Source organism: Siphateles boraxobius, unplaced genomic scaffold, assembly GCF_051911475.1.
Source record: "Siphateles boraxobius isolate OS27281-9 unplaced genomic scaffold, OSU_SipBor_1 2, whole genome shotgun sequence".
NCBI classification, from domain to species: domain Eukaryota; kingdom Metazoa; phylum Chordata; class Actinopteri; order Cypriniformes; family Leuciscidae; genus Siphateles; species Siphateles boraxobius.
The window spans coordinates 12,223,370-12,243,631 of record NW_027508810.1 but is presented as its reverse complement, the minus strand read 5'-3'; the positions used below and the strand labels follow the sequence as shown (position 1 = coordinate 12,243,631).

The following is a 20,262-nucleotide window of genomic DNA, read 5'->3' as shown; positions in this document are numbered from 1 at the left end:
TGATTCGAGCTTTGTGACATGGTGCATTATCCTGCTGGAAGTAGCCATCAGAGGATGGGTACATGGTGTCCATAAAGGGATGGACATGGTCAGAAACAATGCTCAGGTAGGCCGGGGCATTTAAACGATGCCCAATTGGCACTAAGGGGAATAAAGTGTGCCAAGAAAACATCCCCCACACCATTACACCACCACCACCAGCCTGCACAGTGGTAACAAGGCATGATGGATCCATGTTCTCATTCTGTTTACGCCAAATTCTGACTCTACCATCTGAATGTCTCAACAGAAATTGAGACTCATCAGACCAGGCAACATTTTTCCAGTCTTCAACTGTCCAATTTTGGTGAGCTCTTGCAAATTGTAGCCTCTTTTTTCCTATTTGTAGTGGAGATGAGTGCTACCCGGTGGGGTCTTCTGCTGTTGTAGCCCATCCGCCTCAAGGTTGTGCGTGTTGTGGCTTCACAAATGCTTTGCTGCATACCTCGGTTGTAACGAGTGGTTATTTCAGTCAAAGTTGCTCTTCTATCAGCTTGAATCAGTCGGCCCATTCTCCTCTGACCTCTAGCATCAACAAGGCATTTTCGCCCAAAGGACTGCCGCATACTGGATGTTTTTCCCTTTTCACACCATTCTTTGTAAACCCTAGAAATGGTTGTGCGTTAAAATCCCAGTAACTGAGAAGATTGTGAAATACTCAGACCGTCCCGTCTGGCACCACAACCATGCCACGCTCAAAATTGCTTAAATCACCTTTTTTTCCCATTCTGACATTCAGTTTGGAGTTCAGGAGATTGTCTTGACCAGGACCACACTACTGCATTGAAGCAACTGCCATGTGATTGGTTTATTAGATAATCGCATTAATGAGAAATTGAATGGGTGGTCCTAATAATCCTTTAGGTGAGTGTACACAGTACTAAGCCTGACTACGTCAGACTTCGTACTTCCGCTCAATTTCAGTTTGCTTCTGTACTCAGTCTGAGATAGCGATCTATCTCTCAGTTTTCCTCCGGCCTGAAAACAGCCGGCCAATCAACGAACAGAGGGCGGGCTGAGAGCCGTGACGTAGACGCTAAGCGCCGAGTTTAAGATTGTATTTTAGGTTAGGGAAATCGAAGACGACCACGGATATGGAGACACGGGATGCAATTCGCTCTGTTGTGGAGAATATTCCCGGCATTTGCAAATTGAAGCCCGAACAAGAAGAGTGTTTGTTAAACATTTTGAATGGAGGTGATGTTTAAGTTGGCGAGAGAGGTGATTGCGTTATGTGATTGGCTTACGGGTAACCAATGGTTTTATACTTCAGACAAGCGCCCCCCGCGAGAAAGAAAACACTTTTCAATTATGCCATTCCAGACTCTGTCTACGAAGCAAAGCGAAGTAGCAGAGTTTGGTATTACCAGGCTAACACAGTACAGGAAAACAGTAATATTGTGAAATATTACTACAGTTTAAAATAGCTGGTTTATATTTGAATATATTTTATAAATGTAATTTTTTGTTGTAAAGCTGAATTTTCAGCAGCCATTACTCCAGTCTTTATTCTACTCCAAATATGCTGATTTGGTGCTCAAAAATATTTCTTATTATCATCAATGTTGAACACGGTTGGGCTGCGTCATATATTTGTGGAAACTATGATAAAATATTTTCAGGATTTTTTGATGAATATAAAGTTCAAATGAACTGCATTTATTTGAAGAATATATACATATTATATTACATTGCATTTATGTTTAATGCATCCTAAATAAAAGTAATAATTTATTTTAAAAATATGCTTAATAAGCCCAAACTTTTGAAAGTTATGTTTGCCTTTTGAGTAGGGATACAATTTATGCGGACCGTCTTGTGCTTTACTGAAATACAGTCTTGGTGTCTCCATACAACCTTAATCTTAAAAACGACTCATTTTTCAGATGTTCTAATTGTGTCGTCAAATGTTTATGCATAATGGCTGTGGCTGCTGTCAGGTGAATGTCATAATCCTCATTACAATTGGACAGGATTATGAGCACACGTAGACGCTTCTTTAAAACAATCTCCAGTAATCCCAAAGGTTTCTCTGCGTCCTGCTGCCAGGTTTCATAGGACAACTATAACGCAATTTAGTAAAGTGTAATACTTCACTGACAGCTAAGATAAAATGGCTGCAGTGGACAAGGATGTAGCTGAGAAGTTTTTGGACAGTAATCCAACATTTGCCAAGCAGTACTATGACTCCAGGTTTCGGGCGAAGGTCGTCTCCGACCTTCTGTCGACCACCAGGAAAACAGAACTGGACATCAGCTCTTACCATGATCTCAGCTCTATTGAGGAGTGCGAGATCATTTTCGATATGGTGCGGGACATGCAGGAAAACCTGCAGATGGAGAGGGCCGTGTTCAACCTCATGCGGCATCTCAGTTTCATGATGCGAGCAGACCGCATGAGTCTCTTCATGTACCGCCAGAGGAACGGCATAGCTGAACTGGCCACGCGAATCTTCAATGTACATAAAGATGCCACACTGGAGGAGTGTCTGGTGCCACCGGACAGTGAGATTGTGTACCCGCTGGACACAGGCATTGTGGGCCATGTGGCCACTGCCAAGAAGACCGTCAATATTCCTGATGTCACACAGGTAGGATTATGGAAGCTTGTTTCTGCCACGGAATAAAAAAATAAAAAGAGGTATTTGCAACTTTTCATCTAACAATTCTGATTTATTTTCTCGTAATTGCAAGTTGATATCTTATAATTTCGACTTTTTCTCAGATTTGTGACACAAACTTGCAATTCTGAGATAAAACGTCAGAACTGCGATATATAAACTCGCAGAAAAAGTCACTGCTACATAATAAAACAATAAAAAGGTATCAGTGTATGGAAACAAGCTTTCATTTAGGAATAGGATAACTAGCCATACCTAGTTAACCAGTTATACCATAAATACCTAGTTAAGTTACACTGTACAAAAAGTATATGATCAATAAGTTATTACAACATATGTTTTTACATTGCTTTAACTCATCAAAATAAGCAATTTTCATCTTTGTTTATAAGTTATGCAAGATTCAACTAATTTTAATGTCATTTAAGTAGAAATTACTTAAATTTCGAAGTACAATCAACTTAGATGTTTAAGGCAGCAACAGTGTATCTCGGTCCTGTGAGTTAATATGAGAGTGCAATTCACATTATTATCAGTAGAGAGCAGTGCAACACTAACATTTTATAGTCATATTTTCTTCATAAATTTGATCAGACAGACCAAAATACAAGTTAATGACTGCGTGACTATTCATAATTAAATTTTTATTAGCAGAATAAATTATAGTTTTGTCTTTCCTGTTTTTATTGAATTACGTATGAACCTACCGTTTAAATAAAACAAATTTCTGCCAATAATCTTTTTTTTTTTTAAATAGGCCAAAAGACATTCTTTATCTCTAAAATAGGATTTTATGCTAATTATAAGGGCTCATTGCTGATAAATTTGAGAAATGTGCAGGAGATGATGTTTCACAGACAGATATGTATGACTGAATGTGTTGTGCAGAGACAGCCATGAAATCTCCCTCTCTCTTTGATTATAAATTACTTTTTCTTTGGCACCCAATGTGCTTCGCAGACAGCAATATACGTTCCTCTGTACTGCTCATAATCACTTAAAAAAATGTGGTTTCTCAATCTTTGACAAAGGCGTTATGTGACTGAAATACCAAGTAAGCCTATTTGAAACCCTCAAGGTGGCGACAGCATCCTATCTCAGTTTAAGATGTCTGCCAGACTGCTGAGTAACCACAACTGTCCACAGATGTGCTGATATTTGTAAGCAAGCACATATGTGAAAAGTGTTGCCCTTTTTTTAAGCATAACACATGGACAGTGTGTGATTTATGTAGGCTACATTCTGAGAATCATATTTCTTCAATTTTTATGTGTATGGCACTGTAGCTCAGTTATTAATATGCAAGCCTAGTGTTGATGGATTAGAGCAGGTCAGCGCTCTTCCTCAGTTTATGTTACCAGGTCTGGAGGGGATAAAAGTCTTTAATCTGAGTTGAATTAGAGCGATCCTGGATTAAATCTAAAGGTCAGTGCCTAACGCCATGTTCCACACGTCAGCAGAATATCAGTGCTTACATTAAACTCTACATTTAACATTCCCTTTCTATTGTTGATGTGGAACAGAATATGGAGAATTATGCATGTAAATATAGAGTACTATTAATTAACATTATGTACTGATTAGGGTATGGTTTAAGGTTAGTTGCAAGGTATAGTGGTTTAGGGTTAAGTGTTACCATATATTTAAACGTATTTCATTAAATACATTGCAAAAAATAATTTCTTATCTATTATTTTTGTCTTGTTTTCCAGTACACTTCTTAAATCGTGATCAAGACAATTGCTTGAGATGCAAAATGACAAGATATTAAGTAAAAAAAAAAAAATATTTTTCTGGCTTGCAACAAAAACAAATAAATGCTAGTGACAATAATAATAATAACACTCTACCGTACACTATTGACTTTACAATAAAGTGTTACCGTGTTAACTTGATTTAAGAAATCAAAAACCTAGACTAAAATAGTAAGAAAATATATTTGTTAACACTTTACAATAAGGTTCCATTTGTTAACATTAGTTAAATGCTATAAGTTAACATGAACTAACAATAAAAAATACTTCTAAGGCGTTCATTAATCTAGGTTAATGTTCATTTCAAAATGTACTAATACAAAAGTTTTATCTTTTAATATTATTTAATGGACCTGAGGTTGAACTAACAAATGAACAATTGTATTTTCTTAACTAACATTAAAATACTGTAACACATATATTGTACATTTATTTTCAATTAATGTTAATGCATTTGTATTATTGAAAAGTGTTTTACCATTTTACTAGGCATTGTAACTCAGCAATAAATCCTCCAAACTTTTATTCAAAGGTAAATTAAATGATGTAATTGTGCGCATCAGTGACGTTTTAGCTTAACAGTGAGTTAACGTTAACATTCTCACCATGAATAAATGTGCTTCCCTCTCCAGGACAGTCATTTCAGTGACTTTGTAGACACCCTGACAGAGTACCAGACCAAGAATGTGCTCGCGACTCCCATTATGAACGGCAAAGACATGGTGGCCGTCATGATGGCGGTCAACAAGATCGGTGCTCCACATTTCACTGCTCAGGATGAAGAGGTAGCATTCACTCATATCATCCTCTGTAATACTACTGAGTACAGCGCTTTGTGTTTAAACTCAACAATAAGTCTCAGTGAGGATGCCAATTTGAAATGTAAACAATGCAGAAAATAGTAAACAATGCAGAAAATAATAATTATGCAATGTTCTGGCCACACATTTCTCAAAAGTTTTAACATTTTTAACAAAAATTCTTTCTCAACAGTTTTTTTTTACATTCCTTTAACTCATCAAAATAAATTAAGAAAGATTCAGCTAATTTTTGAAGTCAGATTAATGTAATTTAAGTTGAAATGACTTGATTGTACTTAAAATTTTAAGGCAGCAACGATTAATATTAATACTGTGAAAGCACTTTGATCAAACTGACTTCTACAGAACAGATTAAATGCTCTATTAAACTAAATCAAACTCTGTGTCTTGTAGACGCTGAAGAAATATCTCAACTTTGCCAATCTTGTGCTTCGAGTGTTTCACCTGAGTTACCTGCACAACTGTGAAACCAGAAGGGGACAGGTAGGATTTCTTCAAGACATTAACCATTAACAAGACTTTAACTGGCAGTGTTTATTGGTAAATGTCTTAGTCTTTTGTCATTTTCTCTCATATCCTCATTGAAGGTGTTGCTCTGGTCTGCCAGCAAAGTGTTTGAGGAGTTGACTGACATTGAGAGACAGTTCCACAAGGCCCTCTATACAGTCCGAGCCTTCCTCAACTGTGACCGCTACTCTGTGGGCCTCCTCGACATGACCAAAACTAAAGTGATTTTTTATCTATTTATTTATTTATAAATAGAAATATTTATGAAATATGCAGCTGGATTTGTAATTTGAGGTTGTAACTATTTGTAAATAGTTTGGGTCACACTTTAGTGTACTTGCATAAAAAATGTGAGTACTTCACTTTTGCTGCTATTGATGTGGGATAGGGGTAAGGTAGGGTCAAGTTTGGTGTTATGGGTTGGTTTGGTCGACAGGTAATGGTAATTATGTATAATTAAATGGTAATTATGTAATTACAGCTGGTATTTCTTTTAAATATAATTACAATGTAAAAACATCTATACGCAATAAATCCATTGTATCAAATGATTAATTAGTTTGGCTTGACAAACCTAACTCGGGTCAGACCTTTAGACTGTTCTGACTCGGTCTGCTATATCTTTACAAACTTATCCAACTTATGATTTTCGTTAAATGGATGATCAAAACTACGAAAAGTTCCATAGAAATTAATTGAGGGGGTCAAAACTTTAAACAAATACTGTAATAGAATATTTAATCTTCATCCACTACATTTATATATATATATATGTAGCAAAGCTTAGAATCTAGCTTAGCCCATGTTAGCAAAATGCTAAATCATGCTAGCAACATGTTAAATCATAATAGCAACATGCTAATTCATCCTATCAATGTTATCAAATATGTTAGTTATGTGATAAAACATGCTAGTAATATGATAAAACATTCTAGCAACATGTTAATTCATGTTAACAAAGTGCTGAGACATGATAGAAACATGCTAATTCATGTTAGTAACATTGGAAAACATGTCAGTAACATGTTGATTCATGCTAAATATCTTAAAACGTCAGAAACTTAATTCAAAAAACTTAATTGTTATCAAATTAATAATAATGTGCTAAAACATTGCTAACATTAAATGATCATGTTGCTAGCATGTTTTAGCACGTTGTTAACATTCATTTGCATGTTGTTAACTTGAATTAGAATGTTGTTGCCATGTTTTAGCACAGTTAGCATGAATCAACATGTTGCAACATGTTGCAACATCATGTTTCACAATGTTACTAACATGTATTAGCGTGTTTCTATCATCTCAGCACATTGCTAACATTAAATGATCATGTTGCTAGAATGTGTTGAAACCTGTTAATTAATGTTTGCAAAATGTTTATGAATGTTAGCAAAGTGTTAATGTAACCAATGTGGTAAAACATGCTAGCAACTTGCTAATTCATGTTAGCAATATGCTAGAACATACTAATTCATGTTAGTGGCATGTTAATTAATGTTAGCAATGTGCAAAAAAATGCAAACAACATGCTAATTCATGCTAGCAACATTAAAACCTTCTAACTTAGAGCTGTTCAAAGTTAACTTTCAGACACCTGACTTTGTCAAGCTAACATCAAAGTTTGTCAAATAACTTCACGCATCTAGTTTACATGTTACTACATTGTAGTGAAAGACACTTAAAATAAAGTGGGACTATCAATTGGAGTTTTTATTCGCATGTATATTTGCCAGTTGAAGCATTTTGAAATATTTTTTTTGCCTGTAGGAGTTCTTTGATCTTTGGCCCGTACTAATGGGAGAGGTGCCCCCATATAGCGGACCAAAGACACCTGATGGCAGAGTGAGTGATACACATTGTATAAATGGGAAACGTGTATTTAGTCAGTCATTTCAGAGAAACACAAAACTTCAATGAATGATTCGTTATGAGTTCTTATTTGCTGTCACGTCTGTTGTGTTTGACTTGCGCTATTAATTCTGCTTCAGGAAGTGATTTTCTACAAAGTGATTGATTACATATTGCATGGAAAGGAGGATATCAAAGTAATTCCGTAAGTTTATAATTTTTTATTGCCGGTTAAATTTGATTGTGTGCTACCACTTGGCATTTAATTAATGCTTTATCACATGCTTTATCATCCATCATTCTACATTACATGCACTTTAAATGTTGTACCTTATAAACATATTAAGAAATACCAAGATGCAAGCTTGCCAGACAGTTATGGGTGTTTGCTGTGGAGCCAGGTCTGAGCAATAATGGTTTTATTATTTTTGAGAGGACTCGTTATGTTCTTAGCACATATACTCATTATTATTATTATTATTATTATTATTATTTTTAAAGAAAAATAAATTATTACTTTAATTCAGTAAGGATGCATTAAATTGGTCAAAAGTGACACTAAAGACATTTATAATGTTACAAATGATTTCCATTTCAAATAAATTCTGTTCTTTTGAACTGCATTTCTTCAAATAATCCTGTATAAAAAATGTATCACGGTTTCCACAAAAGTATTAAGCAGCAAAATGTTTCTTGAGCAGCAAATCAGCATATGCTGAGAATTCAGCTTTGTCATCACATGAATGAATTGTATTTTAAAATATATTCATATAGAAAACGCATATTTGAATTTTATTGAGCATGAAACTTCTTTCAAAAACATTTAAAAATCTTACAGACCCCAAACTTTTGAACAGCAGTGTATATTTTTGATTTCTCTAGACCACCTAGAAAATAAAAAATGTGGTTTATTATAGGAAAGATCTGTATTGTTCTGTTCAGATGCATATTCGTTGTTGTTACAGTAACCCTACTGCTGACCACTGGGCATTAGTAAGTGGGCTTCCCACCTACGTTGCAGAGAACGGCCTGGTGAGAGTCCAGACCTCCATCCTCCTCCACTGACGCCACAGTAGTCAGACAATTTGAAAGCTATTATGGTTTATAATGCTCCTGTTACGTGCACAGTGAGGGGGAATAGAATGTGCTCCCACACTGAAATGATGGATAATTGTAATTTTGTGAACAGTAATTAATCAGAAAGCAATACCCCTTCTCAGTGAGCGTGACTGCTGCTTTCCCTTCTCTCTGTCTTACAGATCTGTAATATCATGAACGCTGCTCAAGACGAGCTCTTTGACTTTCAAGTGAGATCACCTTAACTTATGCTTCCTACAAAATCAATTCAATTAAATGAACAATCTTCCAAAAGCTGTATATCTTACCTTTTTTGTATATCTACTAAACTAAATATGTTTCTGAAATATATTTTGATTAAAGTTTATTTTTGTCCTGCCAGAAAGAACCTCTGGATGAATCTGGATGGACAATAAAGAATGTGCTCTCTTTGCCCATCGTAAACAAGAAAGAGGAAATCGTTGGCGTGGCCACATTCTATAACAGGAAAGATGGGAAGCCTTTTGACGAACAGGATGAAACGCTAATGGAGGTATTTGAGGTCACAGTATAGACCAGTAGTGTGTCATAGCTAAATATAAATAATGGATGAATCAGCAGACTCTGCATTATTTATCCATAATGTGTTTTGCCCCTTGAGAGCTAAACCAAAGCTCTAAAGACTACGAAAAAGTACTTAATGTCTCTTTAAACCACAGTTTTTAATTTAGTTCAGCCATTTTTTGTGGGCACGTGACCTTTTTTTGTAGTTTTCAGATTAATTTCTGTCTGATCTGTCTAATGTTTTTAATCTTCTTGTTATATTTCTGTCTTTATCTCAATGTGAATCTGAAATGAAATTGGGAATCTGAACCTGAATCTCAACCTTCAGTAAATATGAACCTGAATCTAAATGTGAATATAAACCTGAATCTCAACCTAAATGTGAACATGAATAAAAATGTGAATCTAATCCTGAATCTGAATGTGAACCTGAACCCAAACCTCAATCTACAGTAAATGTGAATGAGAAAGTGTATCTTTACATGACAAATTGCTTAAAACAGAGACGTTTTTCCAAGTTTTCCGCGTGCAGGCGACACCATTGTCAAAACGATCCCCATTCACACGGATCCACAAAAACTAATAAAAAACCTGTATTCTGCTGCCAGGCCATTAGATGGCGATGAAACACTATAGACTGTAAACATAATACACATGTGCATAGTGTTGTGTAACCCCCTAAACCTAAACCTGAATCTGAATTTGAATCTCAACCTACGGTAAAAGTGACCCTGATTGTAAATTTGAATCTGAACCTGAATCTCAACCTAAACATTTGAACCTGAATAGAAATGTGAATCTAAACCTCAATCTGAACCTGAATCTCAACCTAAACGTGGGCCTGAATGTAAATGTAAATCTAAACCTGAATCTGAATGTGAACCTGAATCTCAACCTACAGTAAATGTGAATCTGAAAGAAATTTTTATCTACACCGGAATCTCAACCTACGGTAAATATGAACCTGAATGTAAATGTGAATCTAAACCTGAATGTGAATCTGAACATGACTCTCAACCTAAACGTGAGCCCGAATTTAAATGTAATCTAAACCCCAATCTGTGTCTATTTCAGTCACTCACTCAGTTCCTGGGCTGGTCAGTGCTGAATACAGACACTTATGACAGGATGAACAAGCTGGAAAATCGCAAGGACATCTTTCAGGACATGGTCATGTACCATGTCAAATGCAGAAAGGATGAGATTCAGAATATCTTGGTGGGTTTCTCCAACTTGACAGGGCTTATTTCCTAGTATGCACTAATTAAAATAAATTACAGTACATTGGTAATGCTGGTAATTGCAGCAGTAAATCCTATTTGTACAGTATGAATTAACTTGATCATGTGGAGGAGCAGTGCTGTCATATATGACACTATGATTGATGGTCTGATTAAAAGGGGTTATATGAACATAAAATAATCATCTTGGAATACCAGCAGTGTGAAACTGACTGTGTTTTTGTGTGTGTGTGTGTTCAGAACACGCGTGAGTTGTACGGGAAAGAGCCTGATGAATGTGAAGAGGACGAGCTGGAGAATATTCTGGTAAAATACAAAAAAATCACACTTGGTTTAAAGTCTCATTGTTTTATAGCTGTGTGTCTTCCATTTTGTTGTTCTCTACAGGTTGACACACTGATAGACTCAAAGGAGTCAGAGATCTTTGAGTTTCACTTCTGTGACTTTGACTTCACTGAGCTGGACCTAGTGAAGTGTGGCATCAAGATGTACTATGAGCTGGGTGTGGTAGACAAGTTCCATATTCCACGTGAGGTGAGTGATGATGCCAGATAACCTATCAAAGTTAGAATAACCTCCAGCTGTCATAAACAACCCAATAAATTCGTTCAACATTTCACCTTTTGGGATTTAATATATTAAGCATCACAACATAACACTAGCTACCTATAGTACATATTAATATTACTAGGGATGTGCACAAGTACTCTGAAGGAAAACACCAATGATCGATAATGTAAAAAATTATCAGTCTTGATTTTGCACATTCAATTTGAAACTCAAAGTAACAACTCGGAGGCAACAGATCACTGCATTTAAGGAACTTCTCTTTGTGTAATATATGCTACAATATGACACCGAGTGCTGAACTCCCGTCAAGCTAGTCACAAGCGAAAACCACCATATAGTCAGATAACACTACTAATAAGTTAATAAAATATTTGAGAACATCTAAGAAATATTTCAAGAATTGTACTTGAAAATTGAATCTTATGAACTTCTCAGAATTTAACATTTGAAATTCCTTAACTACTTATTTAGGAAGATTTTCATGAATCAAGCCCCTGGGGCCTCATTTATAACTGCGCGTATGCCACTTCCGACACATAAGTATTGATTTATAAAAACAAACTTGACGGGTAAATTTGCGCACCTGTACGGAAAGTCGGACCCATGTGTGCGAACGTTTTGGAGAAGGAGCAGTTTGGCGACACTGATGGTGAGCTGGAGTTAAAATTCTTTTTGCTCACTTTTAGACAGAAATCTAAAGAAAATTATACATGTATAGAAAGATAATACAAATATAATTTCACTCACCAATAGAAAGATAATACAAATATAATTTCACTCACCAAGCCTATCACTTGAAGCAAATATCCATCTCTTCTTAAACGGCCAGCGAGCGCATTGGGCCATTTAGTGAAACTGACGCATATATAGCCTATCTAATGGCAGAAGAAGTAAAACCATAAAAAAAAACTTCATTATGAGTCCTAATCATAAATACAGTGCATGTTCACAATAACATGAAATCATTACTGAGAAGTTACAATGTTTTTTATATTCAATAAATATAAATATTTGTTGTGGATGTAATGCTTTTGGAAACTTTTCCTCTGGCATGCTGTGTTTTAACAAAAGAGATAATTGCTTATCATGATAATAGCAGATTGTCTGAGAAAATGGTTTCGTGCAAATAATGCACAACAAGGTCTGTCTGTTTCCATAAAAAATATAAATCAATTAAAAATACTATTTGGCAAGTGGAAAAGTTTGAGAAAAAACTTTCTCTGAAATGTATTTTACACTATTTGATTTATTTATTCAAAAACAAGGCAAGGATAGGCTACTAAATTATTTTTATTAATGTAATGACAGCACATCCGTATTTCATATTGTCCTAATATCCTGTACCGTTAAACATATTATCACGTGGATGAATAATCATATGCAAATGATATGTAGATGAGGATATGCATAGTAAAACTAGGCGTTGTAAGCTCCATATATGGTTATTTCGGGGAGGAGACGCATGTGCGCACAATCTTCCGCTGACTGGGATTTATAAAGTGAATTCTGCGCAGGTTCTGGTGTACACACGGTTTTATAAGTCTGAATATTTTTCTGCGTATGCCATTTTTGTCTTTCGGGCGTATGTACACTTTTAGTAAGGATCCTACGCACAGTTTTATAAATGAGACCCCTGGTCTCTAGATATTACTTGGGTACCAATTTTTGCCCGTTTTATCATTTGCAAAAACGAGATATAATTTATGTCCACAACAAAAATGGTGCAGGGCGAAATATGCACCAAAGTCTAATATTTAAAGTCATTATCATTGTCTTATGTATGTACACACTAGCCAGTATCCAACTATTGCTGCTACAAGTCGTTAAAGAGATACTGAGTTCCAAGATACTTTATTGCACATTGTAAATACAATATTTCCAGTGCCTTGTAAGACTGAAAGCTGACATTGCTTTATCTCTAGACCCTGGTGCGCTTTGTGTACTCAGTCAGTAAAGGTTACAGGAAGATCACCTACCACAACTGGAGGCATGGCTTCAACGTTGGCCAGACCATGTTTACACTGCTCATGGTAAGAGAAAACTCTCTCAGATTAAAAAATTTCAGTTCTAGAAAAATCTCATTCAGTCCCCTTAAAATCTGTGCTCGCCTAAGTTACAAGTGATCATCTTGCTAGAGAAACCCTACTTTCCTTAACAAACAAACCAGCATTTGATACATTTGCCTCTCTGTTTGGTGTGTGCTACAGTTGTGGGCCTTTTTTTAGGTAATATGTTTAATGATATGGCCCACCTCCAACATGTATCCTCTGAAATGGCAGACCCATCTAATTAATCATCCAAGTGTAAACCTGCTCCTCATAAAGTCATGTGTAATCACAGTGAACTGGCCGTACATCAGGAAGGACGGAGTGTTGGAGTGCTGGAAGAAATGCAGGCCAGGCTGCTAATGAGCCTTTCTCAGCACTACTCCCATGCTTCACCGAGCCTAATGAGCCCTCACTAGTCAGCGTCTTGCTCTACAAGAGTGTCTTAAGGAAGTTCTGCCTTCAATCCCATTAAAACGGTTCTCATGTTTCTCAGACAGGTGACCTGAAGCGCTACTATACGGACCTGGAGGCGATGGCGATGGTGACCGCTGGGCTCTGTCATGATATTGACCACCGCGGCACTAACAATCTTTACCAGATGAAGTATGTACTCATTACTGTCAACGTACCACTGCTCTTATCAAAGAAAAATGTGTATGTATAACAATATTTAGAAATACTGCTTGAAGACTTTCTCTCTTTTAAATCACCTGTTTTTTTGAGGGGACACCTGTGGAAGTCACGGTCACACTTTAGATTATGGTCCAATTCTCACTATTAAAGGAGTAGTTCACGTTTTAAAAAACTTTTGCTGATAATTTATTCACCCCCATGTCATCCAAGATGTCCATGTCTTTCTTTCTTCAGTCGAAAAGAAATTAAGGTTTTTGATGAAAATATTCTAGGATTTTTCTCCATATAATGGACTTCATTGGGTACCAAACGGTACAAGGTCCAAATGACAGTTTTTGTTGCAGCTGCAAAGGGTTTTAAACGACACCAGACGATGCATAAGGGTCTTATCTTGCGAAACGACCGGTCATTTCAAGTTTTATAAGCACAAATGCTCGCCTTGCTCTGTTCTGTGATGCACGTTCGTGACTCTCCTGTTCAAACTGAAAATGAACAAATCTTTTTTCGAGTCATTTCGTTCGTTGAATGAACGAAATGACAAGAAAAAAGACTCATTCAAAATGAACAAATATTTTTTCGAGTCATTTCGTTCGTTAAATGAACGAAATGACTCGAAAAAAGATTTGTTCATTTTGATGAACGATTTCAAACAGGTGAGTCACGAATGCGCATCACAGAACAGAGCAAGGCGAGCATTTGTGCTTATAAAACTTAAAATGTTTTATTTATTTTTGAAATGACCGATCGTTTCACAAGATAAGACCCTTATGCATCGTCTGGTGTCGTTTAAAGCCATTTGAAGCTGCAGTTAAACTGTCATTTGGACCTTGGACCGTTTGGTACCCAATGAAGTCCATTATATGGAGAAAATCCTAGAATGTTTTCATCAAAAACCTTAATTTCTTTTCGACTGAAGAAAGAAAGACATGGACATCTTGGATGACATGCGGGTGAGTAAATTATCAGCAAAAGTTTTTTAAAAAGTGAATTACTCCTTTAACTACAGCTTTTACCTCAATAAACTACTAATTAATGCTTATTAATAGTTAGTCAGGTAGTTGTTAAAGCTGCAGTCCGTAACTTTTAGAGCTCGAGCAGTTAATAGACAGCTAATGGTCTAAAATCGAATATAAACACTTATTATAGATGTAGCGTAGTGATTCAGGATAAGACAAGAACACGTTTTGGAAAATAGATTCATAATGTACTTATTATATACATTTTGAAAAAATTTTCAACACAAAGTTACAGACTGCAGCTTTAAGTTAAGGTATTGGGTAGGATTATATATTATGTAGAATATATATTTCATGTATGTCAAAAGGCAACATTTAGATTTGATTGATTTTAATCATGCTAAATTTTGCAAGCTGAAATCTCAGATTGCATTATGCTTATTTACATTCAATTTTATTGAAAGTCTGTGACCTTCTGGGTCTTGAGAATCATTTTCTGTGATGATTTTGCCAGGTCTGGGAATCCACTGGCAAAGCTGCATGGTTCCTCCATTCTCGAGAGGCACCATCTGGACTTTGGAAAAACTCTGCTTAGAGATGAGGTAATGCTGAAAATGAATTATATTTCTAGACATTTTTCAGCAGGCTTCAGCCATCATTACAATTTTGAACTCTACAGACCATTTAAAATGTACGTCTAGTTGATAAGCCCCATAAATAACTGCCTCCTCACTCACAGCCAGCAGTTTCCTCGCTGAAATAATTTGTTTTTCAAGGCCTTAAATATCTACCAGAATCTGAACCGAAGACAGCACGAAAACGTCATCCATTTGATGGACATAGCTATCATCGCAACAGACTTGGCCTTGTATTTCAAGTAAGAAATTTATATTTCAGCCCTGTGGAATATAATTTGTGAATTATTTATTTAGAGTTAAGCCCCGTTCACACCAAGGACTATAAGTATAATGATAAAGATATAGTTCCAAAAATCATTCTAAATATCAAAGAATAGCAGAGTCCACACCATTCTTATAACAATAATGGCTCCGAGAAACAATATTGTTGGAATCATTTTCAGGAAGATTTTTTTTCCAGCTGATGTATGATAAAAACATTGGCATTTAATCAGAATCCATCCTGCTTTAACCTTTAAATGCATGAATGTTTCGCCAATCATAATTATATATTTGGGTATTTAGGGACCCGGATGAAAATAAAACTCTCCTGATATTAGAATATTTTGTTACGTTTTGGAGCTTGTAAGTGATCAGTTTGAGCAGATGTTTTTTTTTACCATCACTTCATTATGAGGACGTCAGAGCTCATTTCCCAGTACTTTGAGCATCTGGCTCATATTCGTCTTCTTAAACACATTTATTCTTTTGTTTTCTGCCTGCGGTAACTATGAGTGAAACGACACTTCATCAGACATGGCCACCTTGTGAAATAAAGTTGAATTCCACTTATTTAGTCATTAAAGATTCAATTATTGTTGTGCAGAAAAAAAATATACTTGCACTGTTATCGACACACCTCGGGTCGTAGATTTTTTTTTTTTTTTTTTTACAAATAAATGTATGGGAAAACAGGCATTATTTATTTATTTTGCTACATTTGTTTATAATGAATTTGAGGAATACTAAGAAGGTTGATGTCTAACTTTAAAAAAAATGAATGAGGAGGATGGTAGTGACTGACGTCGCGGGTAATTAAAGACCCGAGATATGCGTTTTAGGCTTAAAGAGCTTCAGCATTTAAAGGGCTAGATGCCATAACTGCAGCTTGCGCTTAGAATAAACAGAACGATATTGTGTGTGGGTGTGGACACTAATATAGTTATCATTGTACTTATCGTCCTTGGTGTGACTGGGCCTTTAGTCTTGCAGCTAGAGGCTGTCAGAGCTGCATATGCATGATTAACATGAATTTAATCATGATGCGCCTCCACAGGAAAAGGACCATGTTTCAGAAGATTGTTGATCAGTCCAAGACCTACGAGAGCTGGGACAGTTGGACCAAATACATGATGTTAGAAACAACTCGGAAAGAGATTGTCATGTAAGTGCTGTGAGAAAATAATTGGTAACAAATCTAATATCAACCATAAATCTCTGTTTGGCAAATAAGCGGATTTATATACTTGCAAAAGAAAATATGCAGCAGCTTGAATTTGGTGCCATTTAGGGTTCATAAATATGAATTCACAGCATGGTATTTTGGTTTTCCTCACCGCAGGGCTATGATGATGACTGCCTGTGATTTGTCAGCCATTGCCAAGCCATGGGAGATTCAGAGCAAGGTTAGATATTCCTAATGCATAATGCAATGTCACATGCAAGGCCTGATACTAAAGCAATGTATTCAAACATCTAGGGCAGCCAAGGGTGTGACTGCATAGGAAAATGAAATCGCTGGGCTCTCAGCTGGCATAATGAGTCTGAAACCCTATTCATATGATAATGTATCCATGGATGGGTTGTTTACATTCATTGTTTAACACTCATTATTATATGCAATTCACAGCAGACGGCATTGTAGATCATCTCACATGCGTGAGATTATATTGAGCTGTATGTCATGCTTTAAAAAAAAAAAAAGAATATTGCCTTCTTTAAGATGTTTTTTTTTTTTAGTGAATGCTATTATTATATTCATGAAGTAGATCCAAGAATAATGGTGATAGAGCTAGATTTCATAGTTGCAAATGGGACATGTGCCAGGTCTGTTTCAGTGGACATTGTTATGGAGCGATTTCTGCTGCTTCTTTAAGTCATTAATGGTCTCTAATGCACAGTTAACATATTTTACACATAAAGTCCATATTTGCTTCTCTCCAAATGCATCTACAATGACCATAAATCTAAGCTTAATATTGACCGTGGCTACTTGCTCTCTGTCCTGCAGGTGGCGCTGTCTGTTGCTGCAGAATTCTGGGAGCAGGGTGACCTGGAGAGGACAGTGCTGGAGCAGCAGCCCATTGTGAGAGAGCGCCTGGAATGAAGGGGAGGGGGGCTGAGGGAAAAGGAATAAGAATGAAAAGTTCCCATGGGTCATGTCGTGATGTACTGCCTATTATGCGGGGCAGTGAATCAGAAAGAGCGGTCACAAAGGCCCAGTCAAACAGACTGCTCCAAAACTCCCCATTTTCTTTAGCTGTGATTGGAAATGCAGTAATACAATGTCAACTTTGGAAAAAGTGCCACTGAACTTTCTACATTAGTCGAATGGATCTTCACCACCGCTATGTATTCAGTTTGCATCAGTATGTTGTGGGGGTTCATTTTGATACAAATTAAGCACATGCTCTTTCATCTACAGCCCATGATGGACCGGAACAAAGCAGAAGATCTTCCCAAACTGCAGTGTGGTTTCATTGATTTCGTCTGTGCTTTCGTTTACAAGGTGAGGTCCTCCATTTCGATTAGTAAACAAAACGACAAATGGGAATTCATTGATCTACACTTATAAATGTTCACAGGATCCAGACGAGAGTCCATCAGGAAGCAGATACATAATCATCAGCATAAATGCACAGCGATGATCTTGATCAGATGTCTGTATACTTGACATTTAATGTCTGTGAACGTCAGAATGCAGGCCTGCTGAGAATGAGAAGTAAAGAGTCACAAGAAGTAGGGGTGGGGGGGAATTGCTTTACATACAGTATGAATTGCGATTTTATCTTCTACCGATTCAAATCCTTTACAAATTTGTTATCAAAAATAAGTCTTGTCTGCATTTTTCAGTGTGATGTAGCTTATATGAATGCAGTTAGAATGTCTCCTAATCTTAGATTAAAGATCTGAGAGATTTCTGTCCCTCCATTGACAGCTGAGCAATCTACTACTTTGATGCTTCAAAAAATTCATAAAGATATTGTAAAACTATTTGAATTGAGCGGTTTAGTCCAAATTTTCTGGAGAGACACGATCGCTTTATATGATGAACATATTGAGTTTACGCTTTTATTCACATATAAACATTCATCAACTCGCACATTAGTTGTGGTAAACAGAAGCTCAAGTATGTACGCTTGACGTGCGAGAACCAATGAGGTTCATTCTCGTGTTACGCAGCACGTTTGAGCTTCAGCAAGAACCAATGAGGTTCATTCATTTGTTACGCAGCACATTTGAGCTTCATCAAGAAACAATGAGCTTCAATAACTGCATTTAAAGTTTTTATGATATGGATAGTTAGGACAATAAGATCTTGAATGATGTAGAAGTCCCATCATTCCAGTACTTCCAACTACCCACTTCCAATACTCCCCCTTTACTCATGTCCCATCCATCTTGCAGGAGTTCTCGCGCTTCCATGTGCAAATCACGCCCATGCTAGATCGTCTGCTGAACAACAGGAAGGAGTGGAACGCTCTGAAGGAAATACACGAGGCCAAGTTAGCAAAGCTGGAAGAGGCCAAGAAAGCTAAAGAGGAAGCAGATGCGGCCGCATTAGCTGCCAGACAAGGTAAATAGGGACTCAAACAGTGTCTCAATGTTTCTTAATTGTCCTTTTGGGATGAACTATTCCTTTTTTCTCATTTACATGTTGTTTCAAACCTATATTATTTTGTTCCCTCTGTGGAACACAAAATAAGATGTTTACACTGATATTAAAATTAAAGAATGTTTACTCTGATCTTTTACATAAAGTGAGCGCAAAATGACGCAATAGAATCAGAAAAGTCCATGTGTCTACTGCGGAATACAAGATTTTTAGTGAATAAAGACTTACATTTCAGTGTTTTTGCCCCCACAAATCTATCATGACTTTATATGGACTACTTTTTTGGTGCTTTTTTGTCTTTTTGCATTCAATGTAAGGAAAAAAGCAACATGAACATTCTTCCAAATTTCTCCTTTTATGCTCCACAGAAAAAGAAAAAAAAAAATGTATGGGTTTGAAACAACTTAAGGGGTAAAATTTTTGTTAAAACAAAAATCATTTTTACAAACAACTGACAATTTAAATTTTTCTGCTTTTCCATATCCACATTATCTCCTCACAGGAAGCGCGGGTCAATCCTCATCTCAGTCCAAGACCTGTGTAATTTCCTAGACGTCAAACAGCGCAAAAACAGACTAAGAATGTATGACAATGTACCCATAATTTGGGCCACTTTTATTATTTCTCTCGGCAGGATATTCCTTTGTCAATTATTTACACTAGTCTTGAGCTTAAAAGTAAAGAAAACTCTTTAGTGTGTTTAAGTAACAGACTATTGCAACATTTCCCAAACCAGGTTTATGTCATCAACAGATAGTTTTATTAAAACTATAATTATCAAACTTTCGTGAATAGAATTCTTACATACTAAATAACATCTTAGAGAGCACAGTATGAATACACTTTGAAAGTCCATATAAACACTTTTTTTTTTTTTATAATTACTATTTATATGTAGAAATGTATAAATAAAAGTGAGGAATTGTTGAGCCTAGCCTAGTCTTTTTAAAGCTTTGTAACTGTGTTGCTGTGCAAAATAAGACTTCTGCCCCTAGGATGCGGTATGCTCGGTTGAACTCGGTGTGTGTGTGTGTGTGTGTGTGTGTGCGTGCGTGCTAGTACTAACTGTCCCACTGGCACATGCATAACAGTC

General features: G+C 36.3%; 1 protein-coding gene across 1 annotated transcript; it reads left to right on the top strand.

The window, feature by feature from the left end:
- The first annotated feature begins 1,923 nt into the window (after positions 1 to 1,923).
- pde6a (phosphodiesterase 6A, cGMP-specific, rod, alpha) lies at positions 1,924 to 19,745 on the top strand. The gene is made up of 22 exons (XM_077235936.1): positions 1,924 to 2,629; positions 5,046 to 5,198; positions 5,628 to 5,717; positions 5,822 to 5,962; positions 7,509 to 7,583; positions 7,730 to 7,794; positions 8,555 to 8,621; positions 8,849 to 8,896; positions 9,049 to 9,198; positions 10,284 to 10,427; positions 10,691 to 10,756; positions 10,838 to 10,984; positions 12,943 to 13,050; positions 13,562 to 13,671; positions 15,172 to 15,259; positions 15,434 to 15,534; positions 16,611 to 16,718; positions 16,896 to 16,959; positions 17,565 to 17,639; positions 17,979 to 18,062; positions 18,962 to 19,130; positions 19,672 to 19,745. Exons 1-22 carry the CDS (start codon positions 2,153 to 2,155, stop codon positions 19,719 to 19,721), a joined length of 2,580 nt encoding a protein of 859 aa, XP_077092051.1. The 5' UTR covers positions 1,924 to 2,152; the 3' UTR covers positions 19,722 to 19,745.
- Positions 19,746 to 20,262: the final 517 nt, after the last annotated feature.